General features: G+C 43.3%; 1 protein-coding gene across 1 annotated transcript; it reads left to right on the forward strand.

Moving 5' to 3' along the window:
• Nucleotides 1-9422: 9422 nt before the first annotated feature.
• LOC309382357 (cathelicidin-related peptide Oh-Cath-like) lies at nucleotides 9423-13184 on the forward strand (the record flags this gene model as incomplete). Its single annotated transcript, XM_081971866.1, has 4 exons — nucleotides 9423-9608; nucleotides 10275-10382; nucleotides 10775-10840; nucleotides 13071-13184. 4 exons carry the CDS (start codon nucleotides 9423-9425, stop codon nucleotides 13182-13184), a joined length of 474 nt encoding a protein of 157 aa, XP_081827992.1.
• Between the last annotated feature and the right edge of the window lie 1885 nt (nucleotides 13185-15069).

Raw genomic sequence — 15069 nt, forward strand, 5'->3', positions numbered from 1 at the left:
TCAAAGGGGAAGCCAGATTCGCTTAATGACTGTTAACAAGTTCAGGGATTCGCTTAACGAATGCAGCAAGGAAGGTCATAAAACGGGACAAAATTCTCTTGGCAAATGTTTCATTTAGTAACAAAAAATTTGGGCTCAATTGTGGTCGTAAGTTGAGGATAACTAGTAAGTGGCAGAACGAGAGGGATGAAGGCTCTCCTTTGCAAAATATGAGTCTTTTTGGGAGTAAATTCAGTTTTTCTATCCTGTCTCTACAGATGGTCCTCGAGTTACGACCACAATTGAGCCCAAAATTTATATTGCTAAGTGAAACATTTGTTAAGAGAGTTTTGTCCCATTTGACAAATTTTCTGGCCACAGTTGTTAAGTGAATCATTCCATATGTCAAGTGAATCACATGGTCATTAAATGAATCTGGCCTCCTGAGAAGTTTGCAAAAGGGGATCACGCGACCCCGGGACACTATGACCGTCATAAATGTGAATCAATTGCCAAGAATCTGAATTTTGACCGATGCTGCAACGGTCATAAGTGTGAAAAAGGGTCATAAGTCTTTTTTTCCCAGTGACGTTGTAACTTGGACAGTCACTAAATGAACTGTTGTAACTTGAGGATGATCTGTGCTTTGGAAGATCTCTGGAGTCACCGAGATTTATTTAAAAGGCTGTGCAAATTTTCTGAAAAATAAATAAATAAGAAAATTTCTCTCGGCAAGAATCTTGTTTTTTCTTTTTTAATTTTTATTTTTATTTTTTATTAAACACTAACAGACAAAACACAACAAACACCACAAAAATATCTTCCATTACAAATTGTAAAGAGTGTGTCAATTGGTTACAAAGAACTTTCGTGCATCCCTTCCACAATCATCACCTACAATTCATATCAAGTTATATGTTTTAAATCAAATATAATATATATTACTATCATCATACCTCATCCTTCATATGGGTATAGTTGTTTTAACATCCCTTTATAACAAATATTCCAAAATTTAAAGCAAAACCACATGATGGCATTCCGTTATCTATTCTCAATATCATCCAGCAACATTACATCTTTATGACACTTTCTAAAAAAAAAAGTAATGTTTAATAGCAAAGTTTCTAGACCTCCTTTCTTAATCACTGTTTACAATTTATATCCAATTTCCCTTTTATCATGTCAATACAAATATTACATTATTATCATTATCAATCATTTATTTGACAACATCAGTCATCATTTCTTTTTTTTGTCTTAGTTTAACTAAATTTAACTTACTCTTTTTTTAATATTATAAGCTTTTATACATAACAGAATTTCTAAATTTCCTTTCATGATCACCATTTAGAATTTATACCAAATTTCCTTTTATCAAACCAATACATATGTGTACATTGTTTTCATTATCAATTATTTATCTAACTATATCCATTATCACTTCATTTTTAACATAATGCTCTAATTTTAACTAAATTTGACTAATATTTTGTTATTAGTTTTCATATCTCAACCTGTGTCTTTCCAGTAATCGTGCAGTCTTATGTCTTTTGCCATTTGTGGAATTAGTTTTCTGGTTATTTCCTGAATCAAATTTGTGTGGACTTCTCTTCGCAACTTGTTGCTTTTTGCATATCTTGTAAAATCTCGAGACCCTCCGTCCGCTTCTTCAATCAGCTTATCTTTGGTTATCAGTAGTGCTTTTGTCAAAGTTTCTCTCCTTGGATTCATCAATTCTTCTCTTTTTTCTTCTTCTATACCTTGAAATCTGGGGTAGAGCTCCTTTCCATCTCTCTTCCCTTTCCATGTTCCATTCTTTCCATCTCCAACCACACTCAGTTCACTATCAGTATCCACAATTATCTTGCCTCCTTGTTCATTTTTCCCTTGGGTTTTTAGGTCTCTAACCTCCACTTTTTCCATTTGCTGGATATCTTCAATTTTTCCATCAAATTTTACTGCATTACAATCTATATTTTCCAGTCTCTTCTCAATTCTCTCTGTTGTTTCTAATAATTTTTGAATTTCAAACATAATCAGTTGTAATGTTATGGTTTCTTTTTGGTGTGGTGCCATACTTGCACCTAGTAAACACTGCCACTCTAGTTTCAAAATAAGATTTTGTTTTCACTTCTCTCCAGTTGCCAAAGAAGCATCCAAAGAGCACCTGTGTAAACAACCCATGCTCTTCTCCTTATCTCTTCTGTAAACAAGCTGAAGCCTTTGAAGTGCAAAGTCAAAATGATCAAAGAGAAAAAAGAGAAAGCAATATTTCCAGGACTCAGCCTCCAACCTCAAGTGGCAGAGTAACTTCTTTTCCCTCTGATGTTACTACCCTCTTTATATTCCTTTTATATCTTCTTTTATTCCAGGCTTAAAAGAAACAAAATTCTTAAATGGAGCAAAATAAAGAGAAAAAAACCCTCCAAACCAATATTATAAAAATAAAGAAAAATATTTAATCCATAGGTAAAAAAAGAAATACAAGAAGAAAAAACAATACTTTCCCTTTAAAAAGTAGGAAATACTTGCAAAACTTCTGTCCATAAAAAAAAGGATAACACACTGTCCAATATAGCTTAATTTCACCACTTATTTTTCTTTTCTTTGCAAGTTTAATTTATCTTTGATTTTTGGGGGGCAGTCTCTTTTATAACAATAAAATTTCCTTACCAGATGGACACACTTCTCTTTCCGCTTTCCTCCCGTTGCGGAGCTATCCCAACTTCAGCAGCTTTTGGCTGCGCTTCTGTCGCTGGCAAGAAGAGATTCTCTTGGATCAATCAGGGACTTTGCGATGTCCCTGAGATCAGCAAGACGTACTCTTCCCTCTCACCGTCTCTTCGGGATGGTTTAGGTCTAAAAGGACCGTCCAGCGGCAAAAATATCGACGTCATGTCATTGCGACGTCAGCTTCTGTCTCCCCAATCTTGTTTTTTTCTTATTTTCCAACAACTCCTTGTCTCCAATTCTGTTTCCTTCGCAAAGTTTAATCTTGATTTGAGGGTCGAGTTTATTTTTCTTTCGGGACTAACTGGGTTGCCAGCAGAATTACAGGCAACCCTCGGTCACAGGTAACTCACCTGACCAATGTTTCATTTAACGTCAGAAATTTGAGGCTGGATTGTGGTCATAAGTCGAAGACTACTTGTTCACGTGGGAGTCAACAAAAGTCACAAAGATCCTGTTGTAACAGCTCACGGCTTCTTTTCCTTTAGATGTTTTTATCCTGTTTATTGTTTTTGTAAGCAACCCAATGTGGCTAATATATCTGATACTCCTTCCTTCTCCTCCCACAACAACCCTGTGAGGTGGGTTGGACTGAGAAACAGGGTGTGGCCCAAAGTCACCTGGCTGATTTTCCTGCTAAGGCAGGGCTAGAACTCACCGTCTCCTGGTGATTCGGTTCAAAGTAATCTAGTCAGTGTTCATGCCTAAAGGAAAACTATAACTCACCATCACCTGGTGCTTGCCCCAAAGTTATCCAGCTGGCTTTCCTGCCTAAGGCTGGACTAGAATTCATCCATCACCTGGTGAGTGACCCAGTCACCTAGTTGGCTTTCATTCCTAAGATGGAACTAGAACTCCCCCTCTCCTTTTGATAGGCCCAAACCCTTTCACTTGGTAGGCCTATAATTCCCCATCACCTAGCGATTGGCCCCAAGTCATCCAACTGGCTGTCTTCAAATTGCCAAATTGGATAAATGCTTTATGTCAACGGTGAGAATTTAGGACAATAATTCAGTCTGAAGCCTCCTGTGGACAAAAAGATAAAACAGGGGCGACATAAGGCCAATGAGGGCAGCATGAGTGATAATTTAATTTAATTTAATTAAGATTGGAGCTGGCTATCAACTATTGAAGCTTTTTCATATCCAATAATATACAAAAAGGAACAAACAATTAGATATGGTGAAATATTGAATGCAGAAGGTGAACTTAAATCTGTGCAAGAGTTGAAACAGGAAGGAATAGGAAGGAATTGCTTTTCATATGTGCAAATACAATCTAGATATGACAAAGACCGCAAAATGGAAGGTTTTTATGATAAAAAGACTGAGAGATAAAATTTTGATGGGTACTGATGAAAAAGTAATTAAAAAATTATACGGACACTTACTAGAGGTTAAGTTAAAAGAAGAATAAGTTAAAGGAACTATGATAGCTTGGGGGGAAATTTTGGACATGGGATTGAACTAGAGAAATGGCAGAAATTGTGGTCTCAAAATTGTAAAATGACAATGTCAACAGCATACAAGGAAAATTTGTATAAGATGTTTTAAAGGTGGCACCTATCCCCAACGAGAATAGCAAGAATGTCCAAAAACAAGTTGGAAAAGTGTTGGAAATGTCATCAGACACCGGGTTCATATTACCATACGTGGTGGACTTGTATAGAAGCTAAAAGATACTGGACTAAAATCCACGCGTGGTTGGATAAAATGATACAAAAACACATAGACTTTAAACCAAAAAATTTTTTTATTGGGAATCATACCAGAAACATATAATAAAGATCTGAAATATTTGATTGTAAATGTTTTAACGGCAGCTAGAATTGTATTTGCAAAAAAATGGAAAAAGGAGAAAATACCAATGCAGGAAGAAGTTATTTGAAAAATAATGGAATGTGCTGAAATGAGTAAATTGACATTCGAAATTAGAGAACAAGAAGATGAATAATTTTATAAGGTATGGGATTTGTTCTATCAGTGGTTAGATAAAAAAACATGGAAATGAAAATTTTTGGAGAAGCCTTTCACATTGTAAGAATAATAGAACGTGATAGGTGATATCATAAAGACATATTATCATTAAATAGATTTATAATAATGCAGCTGAATATTTGTATATATATGAATTGAATATCTAGAATATTTTGCTTAAAATGAAGGAATAACAATTGTAGCTGAACATATGATCTACAATGATAACAACGTACCTATGTATTCTTGATGGACAATCTGTGACTTTATATATAATTGAAAGCGGTGATGCACAAATGCTTGTAACCAAACGACATGCTATATGTATATGTAATTGATGATGGTTTTATGTTTCATGTTTTGTTTGTCTTTATCTAAAAATAAAAAAAAACTTTTATACAAAAAGAAAAGAATAGAGCTGGAAGGGGCTTTGGAGGTCTTCTAGTCCACCCCTCTGCTCAGAAAGGAGACCCTCTACCATTTCAAGCAAATGATTGTCCAATCTCCTCTTAAAAACCTCCAGTGATGGAGCACCCACAAGTTCTGGTGGCAAACTGTTCCACTGGTTAATTGTTTACACAATTACACAATTACACAATGGAATGAAGAATGAAGATCAGCACCACAACCACCGTTGCTGTTAGTGGTCTCAGGCGCAACAAAGGGTGCCAAAGAGAGCAGATTTTGCCCCAGATTGTTTAAGGAGGAACCTACTCTGAGGTTACACCTTGGCACAGATCCCTGACCCCTTCTGAGAGACGCAAATGGAGTTCATTGTAATTGTGCCAACCAACCACCCTGCGTGGGCCTACCAGGCGCAGGACTTGCTTCCTTCTCCTTCACTTCCTGATTGGCCCTGAACATGGAAGATAGAACGTAGAACATCACTGTTGGAAGGGACCTTGGAAGTTTTCTAGTCCAACTAGAAATATATATATCAGTGGTGGGTTCTGGATCTGGGCCGGCGTCCTCCACATCAATGTGTGCACTGCACGCGCACAGCATGTGCATGCGTCTTACCTTCCAGCGATACCTCCATGTGCCATGCCATGTGACACCTGTATGTGCCATGCGTGTGCGTGGAAGCACTGAAGGCTTTAAAGGAGCTCGGGCGAGCAAGTGGGCCCTCCGGAGCATCATACTGGAACAGTACCTGGTGCTCCCGGCAGGCACCGGTACGCCCGTACTGGGGCGTACCACCTGCAACCCACCACTGAGATATTTGAGTTATTCGGCGCTTCCGCATACGTGCACAAAGCGTACAGTGCCTGTGTGACGCTCTGCTGAGCAGCTGGAGTGTCATGGAGGCGTCATGGAGGCATCGCGGAGGCATCGCGGAGGTAAAGATGCATGTGAGTGTGCATGTGGGGGATGCTGGCCCCCATTGCACTGTACTGGTTACAATGGGATCCGGAACCCACCACTGAGATATATATATATATATATTATTAGCTTAGTGGCTAATACATCTGCCTAATATGTAATACAGCCCAGGTTCTAATCCCAGTAAGGGTATGGTTAGCTGATGAGAGCTAAATAGCTTGAAATAGATCTATACTAGTCTCCCTTTATTTATTTATCAGCGCAAATACAACACAAACATAGCAAGGGCAACATTAAAAATAAAAATATGGTTTTCTGCCTGGATGGTCTTCTGTAATGAGCCGAAGGACAGAAAGGGGGAGTAGTGAGCTCCCTCCCATATTTGGGCATACCAGGGGTTGTAACACAAATACATACCTATTTCCCTGGCTTAGCTGATAAGGAGGAGAGCCTGTGGCTTAGTGGCTAATACATCTGCCTAATATGTAATACAGCCCAGGTTCTAATCCCAGTAAGGGTATGGTCTAGCTGATGAGAGCTAAGTAGCTTGAAATAGATCTATATTAGTCTCCCTTTATTTATTTATCAGCGCAAATACAACACACACACACACACACACACACACACACCATCTCAGACAAATAGCTGTCCGGTCTCTTCTTCAAAACCTCCAGTAATGGAGCACCCACAACTTCTGATCGCAAGCTCTTCCGCTGATGAAGAGAGTGGGGAGGTTGTCCATTTATTTTCCAAAACACCCGAAGGCAAGACAGGTACCAACAGATGAAAACTAATCCAGGAGAGAAGCAACCTAGAATTAAGGAGAAACTTCCTAACAATGAGCACAATCAACCAGTGGAATAGAAGTTGCCTCCAGAAGTTCTGGGAGCTTCATCACTGGAGGCTTTCAAGAAGAGACTGGGCTGCCATCTGTCCTAAATGGCATAGACCAGAGAAGGCAAACCCTTTTCGCTTCGGTGCCAAAAGCACATGTGCCCAACCCCATAATTTAATGCCCCCCCCCCCACTGCTGCCCCGTGCATTTGCGCACGCCTTTCTTGGAGCCTGATGAGGGTGAAAACGGCCTCCTCCCCCCCCCCACCCCGAGACCCTCCAGAGGCAAGAAATGGCCCATTTTCTGACTTCTGGTGGGACCTAACTTCTTCGTTAGGTCCGTTTCCCCCCCTCCCCAGGCTCCAGAGAGATCTTGATTCTCTCTCTCTGTTGATGCAGCCTAGAACTGTGTTGGCTTTTTTTGGCAGCTGCTGCCCACGGCTGGCTCCTATTTAAGGAATTGTCCCCTAATTCTGTTTTGCGGGGAGGCAACAGAATTTCATTTTTAATGTGGACCAGTGTGCTCACAATAAAAAAATGACAATAAAGCTTATCTTATATCTATAATATATCATCTTATCTTCTTGTCTTTTTTTCCTTGTCTTACTTTATCCTACCCTACCTTATAATCAGAATAGAGCTGGAAGAGACCTTGGAGGTCTTCTAGTCTACCTCTTTGCTCAGACAGGAGATTGTTAGAGAATCGTAGAATAACAGTGTTGGAAGGGAGCTTGGAGGTCTTCTAGTCCAGCCCCCAGTTCAAACAGGAGATCCTTACAAAATCATAGAAGAACAGGAATGGGAGGGACTTTGGAGGTCGCCTAGCCCAACTCTCTACTCAAACAGGAGACCCTTGCAGAAAGAATGACAGAGACGACCTCGGAGGTCATCTAATTCAGGGGTCTCCAACCTTGGCAACTTTAAAACTTGTGGACTTCAACTCCCAGAATTCATCTCCCTGGTTGAGGAATTCTGGGAATTGAAGTCCACAAGTCTTAAAATTGCCAAGGTTGGAGACCCCTGGACTAGTCCAACCCCTTGCTCATGCAGGAGACCCTATATCATTTCAGACAATTGCCTCTAATCAATTGATCAATCGATTGAGTGATTGATTAGGTGCCCTCAAGTCTTTGTTGAGTCTTAGCCAACACCCTTGATGGGGTTTCTCCGTGGGCTTTTGTTCAGTTTAATCCATTTTTGTAGCCACCTATAACCACAACTTTGGGCAGCTAACCAAGTTAAACACAATAAAACCAACCCCCACCACAGTACACACCCTGACAGCCAAGGACAACAACAGGCACAATAATGCCATAGCTACCAACTCACAACCTCTTTTTTGTTTTGATTTTTAAAAAACTGTCTTCATTGTTTTTATAAATCACTCGAAGCACCAAATATATCTCAGATCCTTTTCTTTTCTATTTCCCCCACAGTTGCAATTTTGTGAGAGAGGGAGAGACAGAGAGAGAGAGAGAGATGGGCTGAAGTCACCCAGCCACCTTTCATGCCAAAGTCAAAACTAGAACTCACAGTCTCCTGGTGACTGGCCCATGGCAACGTAGCAGGCTTTCATGTTTAAGGCAGGACGAGAACTGACTGCCCCCTGGTGATTGGCCCAAAGTCACCCAGCTGGGTTTCATGCCTAAGGTGGGACTAGAACTCACAGTCTCCTGGTGTCACATCAAGGTCACCCAGCCAATTTTCATGCCAAACCTCAAACTAGAACTCACAGTCTCCTGGTGATTGGCCCATGGTAACCGAGCAATCTTTCTTGCCTAAGCTGGGATTATAACTCACCATCTCCTGGTGTCACGTCAAAGTCACCCAGCCAATTTTCATGCCAAACCTCAAACTAGAACTCACAGTCTCCTGGTGATTGGCCCATGGTAACCGAGCAATCTTTCATGCCTAAGCTGGGACTAGAACTCACCGTCTCCTGGTGTCACGTCAAAGTCACCCAGCCAATTTTCATGCCAAACCTCAAACTAGAACTCACTATCTGTTAGTGTTTGGCCCATAGTAACTCCGCAGGCTTTCATGCCGAAGGCAGAACTAGAACTCACCCTCTCCTAGTTTTTCGGCCCGCACCTTCACCCCTCCACCAAAATGCCTCATTTATATCCCTGTTTGGGGGAATGTATTTTTTCTCTGGACTGCTACTCGACACTTCACAACTCTAACGCAAAGACGGGAGGTCCGGCACAAGATTATTTAAGGTCTCCTACTCTGAGGTTACACCTTGGCACACATCCCCAACCCTCCTGAATGGAAAGAAACGTAGGTGACTGTAATCTACCTCCACCACCTTCTATGAGTCTGCCAGGTGCAGCACCTGTTTCTTTGTCCTGCAGTTTCCCACCTGAACAAAACAGTTTTTGATTGGCCCTGCTTTGTCTCAGCCCTCCCACCCCCCCAAAGTGTCAGATTGTGTAGGAAGGACCTCAGAAAATTCAGTGTGGAAAACCCCTGGCTATCCACCAGCGAGTGGACAACTTCAGCATCAGGGCATAAAAGGAGAGTGCTTGGTCCTGAGGACCACATCGGCTGTGGAGCTCCTTAGTGGAAGAAGGAAGGATGGACGGGTTCTTCTGGAAGATCTGGCTGGTGGTTGGAGCCCTTACAATCAGTGGGACCTCCTCACTTCCACACAAACCACTGACTTATGACAAGGCCGTGGAGCTTGGCGTGGCCATCTACAATAGCAAAGCAGGAGAAGACTCCCTCTACCGACTCCTGGAGGCTGTTCCTCAGCCTGAGTGGGTAGGTACCCTGTGGTTCAGGTCCGCGATGGACTTGGTCCTGTCCTGTTTAGAGCCTTTGTAGAGTAGACCCATCCCTTGTGGGAAGGAGTCCAGAGGGACAACTGAAAAAGAGAGGCCCACCCATCAGCTGTGGACCTCCAAGGCAGAGGAACCAACGATGGAAGGGAGCTTCTGGAAGACATTGATGGTGGTTGGGGGCTCTCTCACACACAAGAGTGTGGGATCCCTTCACTTCCAACAAACCACTGACCCATGACAAGGCTGTGGGCCTTGCAGTGACCATCTACAATAGCAAAGCAGGAGAAGACTGTGCATACCAACTTCTGGAGGCTCCAGATTGGGTACATACTCCTCAATTCAAGTCCATTGTGGGCTTGTTTAGAGCCTTTTGTAGAGAAGACTGATCCCTGAGGGACAGCAGTGAGCCAGTGAAAAGAAAAATGGGGATCCATCCATCTTGTTCTCCTATCATGGAGATCTTGAAGAGCATCTATGGTCAATCAGGATGATGGGTATGGATTCCAGAACCTGTATGGACTCCGCTCTGTAGCCACATCCTGGTGGCTCCATCAAGAGTCGTTCCACATAGTTCCAAGATAAGGTGGGAGGAAGGTCAGGTGGCCTCCACACTAATCATCTGCTTGACTTGAGTGTCTTGTTTCAGGATACCAGGTCTGAAAGCAATCAAGAGCTGAACTTCACCATGAAGGAGACGGTGTGTCCAGTGGAAGACGAACATTCCTTGGAGGAATGCGACTTCCAAGAAAATGGGGTGAGTGGTGGATGCCAACCTCAACTGGCAATGTTTCTAGCCCATGGGACATCCGTAGGGTCTTCTGGGCAGAGATGAACCTGGACTCCATCCCCACTGAGTTGAGGAAAAAGCATACCTGAGGCTGCCTCTTTCTCTTCTACCTCTGTCTTGTGTCTCTTCTCTGTTCTCCAACTCAACACTTAGGCCCAACACCATGGATAGAGAAGGGATCCCAACACTTGAACCCTTCAACGATTGTTTCTGTCCCTCTAAGGAGACTGAGGCAGAGGTTATCTAATGAAGGACACAATTGAAGCAATCTCCGTGGCAAAGCAGGTGGTGGCATCTGCAAAACCAATTCTGGGAGATAGACAGCTTGATTCTTTCTGTGTTTTCTTTTCCCTACGCAGGTGGTCAGACAATGCAGAGGCTACTACTTCTTTGAGGAGAGGCCCCCGGTGATTGTACTCACCTGTGTAACTGTGGGTGGACTGGAGGAGAAGAAGAGAGAAGAGGAGAAGAAGAAGAACGAAGGGAAGGAAGCAGAGGAGAAACAGGAGGAGAAAGTAAGAACTCAGTGCGATGCATGGGGACTCCTGCCATGAGCCTGAAACCTAGAAGGAGGGTTGAACCATTTGCAAGGGGGAGGAGACTCCATCTCAGCTGAGGTCCTACTTTTGCCGCACCTTTTAGAGAAGAGATTCCACCTCAATGGCATCTCCCAAGCTTTGGCTCCTCCTGAACCAACAACCAGCCCAATGTTGAGACACGCTGGAAACATAATTAAGTCATTTCTGGAAACCATAGAAATTAGTAGCGCAGAGCTGAACTGACAGGTCCTTACTGCTTTCCGAGCTTGGTGGGTTTCTTCCAGATGTTTCATGACCCAACTAGAGAACATCATCAGGGCTAGAAGGGAGGGAGGGTTTGAAGGGAGGAGGAGGAGGTGGAAAAAGCAGAAGAGGAGGATTTGGAAGGGAAGGAAGAGGACTGTGGGGTCCTTGGTGCTCTCTGAGCTTGATGGCTTTCTTCCAGATGTTTCATGACCCAACTAGAGAACATCATCAGGGCTAGAAGGGAGGGAGGGTTTGAAGAGAGGAGGAGGAGGTGGAAAAAGCAGAAGAGGAGGATTTGGAAGGGAAGGAAGAGGACTGTGGGGTCCTTGGTGCTCTCTGAGCTTGATGGCTTTCTTCCAGATGTTTCATGACCCAACTAGAGAACATCATCAGGGCTAGAAGGGAGGGAGGGTTTGAAGAGAGGAGGAGGAGGTGGAAAAAGCAGAAGAGGAGGATTTGGAAGGGAAGGAAGAGGACTGTGGGGTCCTTGGTGCTCTCTGAGCTTGATGGCTTTCTTCCAGATGTTTCATGACGCAACTAGAGAACATCATCAGTGCTAAAAGGGAGGGAGGGTTTGCAAGGAGGAGGAGAAGGAGAAGAAGGAGGAAGAGGAAAAGGTAAGAAGGTGGTTTGATGGATGCAACCTTGTTCTGATGAGCTCTAAACCTAGAAGGAAGGGTAGAACCATTTGCAAGGGAGAGGAGACCCCATCTCACCTGAGATCCTACATTTGCCGCAGGTTTTAGAGGAACATATGTACATAGATAGATATAAGATGTATTGTATAGAAATAAGTACATTGAAAGAGCAATATGTATAGAAGAAATATAACTATAAATTACCATATTTGTAGATGAAGTGTGTGGTTATACACGTACAGATAAAAAGAGTATAATGGAGGCTTACTGATGTGGAAATGTTGCAAAGATGATATTTGTGTTTAAAAAATGGGGGGGAAAACTGTTTAATAGAAATATTTTTTTTAAAAAAGAGAGAAACGCAGGTTTAAAATGGAGTTGCTGAGAAGGGGGGAGGGGAAGAGGTGGGTTTTACATATTTTTACCACCGGTTCGCCATGCAGTGAAAATGCGAGCAGGCGCAATGCGTGTGGCCTTCCGTGCGTGCGCTTTGCTCACACATGTGGCTTGCATGCATGTGCCTGGCTTAGAAAACGTGGTCAAATAGTATGGCCCAGGGCTGCCACCTGCAGGTTGCCCCTACTGGTTTGCCAGAACCGGCCCGAACTGGCTGAATACCACTACTAGTAGGGAGCTTCAGGAAGGAGATTCTGCCCACTTCTGGGGCACAGAAGACGATGGGTGAGAGTTTAGCTCAAATGTTTCACCTTTCAGCATGAGTTCTAGTCCGGCCAAAGCCAGTTGCGTGACTTCAGGCCAATTGCCAGGAAATTGTGAGTTCTAGTCCTTCTTTAGGCATGGAAGCTGACTGGGTGTCTTTGGACCAATCACCCAGAGACAGTGAGTTCTAGTTCTGCCTTATGCACAAAAGCTGACCAGGTGATCTTGGGTCAATCACCAGGAAATGGTGAGTTCTAGTCCTGCCAAAGGCATGAAACTGGCTGGGTGTCTGTGGGCCAACCACCAAGAGACGGGGAATTCTAGACGAACTGTAATTCTGTTCATGGCCCATTTAGGCCAAAAAGAATAGAAAAGAAAAGCAGAAAGGAGAGGAAATGTGATCCTAAAATCTAGATTAAAATAAAGCGGAGGAAACAGAATGGGGGAGAAGGGAAAAGCAGGGCAGAAGCTGAGCAGGGAAGCAGAAAGGGGAAAGGGCTGGATGGACAACCCCCGGGGGGGCCAGCCCTTGGGGACCCAGCACTGACCCCCATCCCTCTCCTCCTCTCTAGGATCAGCCCAGGAGGGTCAAGAGATTCAAGAAGTTTTTCAAGAAGATCAAGAAAGGAGTCAAGAAAATCGTCAAGAAAACCAAAGTGGCCCTTGGTGCCCATTTCCGCTGGTAACCGATGAGGATCCAGAAAGTCTCTGATCTCTGATCCCAGAAGAATTTCCATCATGGGAAAAGATAGGGATTCCCGGTTTCTACTTCCTAAACCTACATTGAAAAACCAACACAATTTGGGCTGGCTAAATGATTAAATTACAATTTCTCCAGTTTGTTGTACATTTTCCCTGTTTTGTGGCCCGTCAGTGGCCAAGCGGAGCTGGCAGCAGATTCAGAGAGTGAGGAGGCTGGGGAGGAACATGGGCCAGTCCTGGAGTCTGGGGGAGGCTCAGATGAGGGCTCTGTGTCGGAGGCAGAGAGGGGGCCAGGGCCAGATGTCCAGTTATCAGCTGCCTTCAGAGTCAGACATTAGTGGGGCAGAAGAACAGCGGGGGCCTGTTCCCAGTGTGCACATGCGCAGAGCTGCCAGAGGAAGGGAAGAGCTAAAGAACAGGGGTCGACTTGGGAGTAAGGCCACAGATGGACGATGAATGGCCCCTCCCAGAGGAAATAAAAGAGGAGCAAATGGGGAGTGGAGTTTGCAGGAGACCATTAGTTCGCTTAATTGGTTCGTGACTCCCCGAGACTCCTGGCCAAGTTCTGCAGAGATCGGCCTGGCAGCTCTCCAAGCCAGAGAAGGTCTGTGACTGTAAATCCTCCTTTGAAAGACTTTGCTGAATGTGAAGGAGCAGAATTCACAGTCAATTAATAAAAGGGGTTTTTGTCGGGATAAGGAGTTTGCTTCATGCTCTCGGAAAGCCTCAATCAGAACACCCTGCACTTTATAAGCGCAACCACAAAGTCATAACTCCGAGGTGATCTTGGAGAATCCAAACCCAGAGGTAGTCCTCGACTTATGACTGTTCATGAGGAGAAATTTCCTGACAGTTAGAACAATTGATAGGTGGAACAGAAGTTGCCTCCAGAAGCTGTGAATGCCCCAACACTGGAAGTCTTTAAGAAGATGTTGGATAGCCATTTGTCTGGAACGGTATAGGGTTTCCTGCCTAGGCAGGGGGTTGGACTAGAAGACCTCCAAGGTCCCTTCCAACTCTGCTATTGTATTGTATTTAGTGACCATTCCAAGTTATGTCAGCACTGGGAAAAAAGTGATTTATGGCCCTTTTTTCACATTTCCACGGCTTCTGTGGTCCCATGTAGCAATTGGCTCACACAGCTAGCCCTTGACTTACAATGGTCTGTTTAGTGACCGTTCAAAGCTACAATGCCATAGAAAAAAATGACTTAGCACTGTTTTTCACACTTACGACCGTCGTGGCATCCCCACGGTCATGTGATCAAAATTCAGATGCATGGCAGCTGACTCATATTTACGATGGTGTTACAGGGTCCCAGAGTCGTGTGATCATGGGGAAGCTTGATTCATTTAACAACCGTGCGACTAACTTAACAATTGCAGGGATTCACTTAACTGAGGCAAGGAAGGCAGTGGGAAAAACTCACTTAATGGCTGTTTGATTTAGGAAGAGAAATTTTGGGCTCAGTTGAAGTCATAAGTCGAGGACTACCTGTATTATGGCAGGCAGAAGATGCGAGTTAGGGAAAAAAGTCGAAGGAAATGGGGAAATTGGCAGAAATGTTTGTAAGGCCGCTTTTAAAAAATGTAAATAAATGCCGAACAGAGCAGGACAGAAAGTGTCTTTCCTTTGTAAAAAAAAACTCCAACTTTTGTTCATAGCGAAAGTGGTTTGTACATCCTTCCTCTCATTTGTTCCCCATTTCTCTTGTTTTGCTTCTATTTCAACAGTTTCTGTTCCTTTATTCCCAATTCTTTCCCCTTTATGAGATTTTTATGTAGATTGTGGTACAGATGCGCCTTGAGTTACAATTCGTTCAGCGACCGTTTGAAGTTACAACGTCCCAGAAAAAAGGAACTTATGAGT

This window comes from Natrix helvetica, assembly GCF_964273705.1.
Source record: "Natrix helvetica genome assembly, contig: HAP1_SCAFFOLD_259, whole genome shotgun sequence".
Classification (NCBI taxonomy): Eukaryota; Metazoa; Chordata; class Lepidosauria; order Squamata; family Natricidae; genus Natrix; species Natrix helvetica.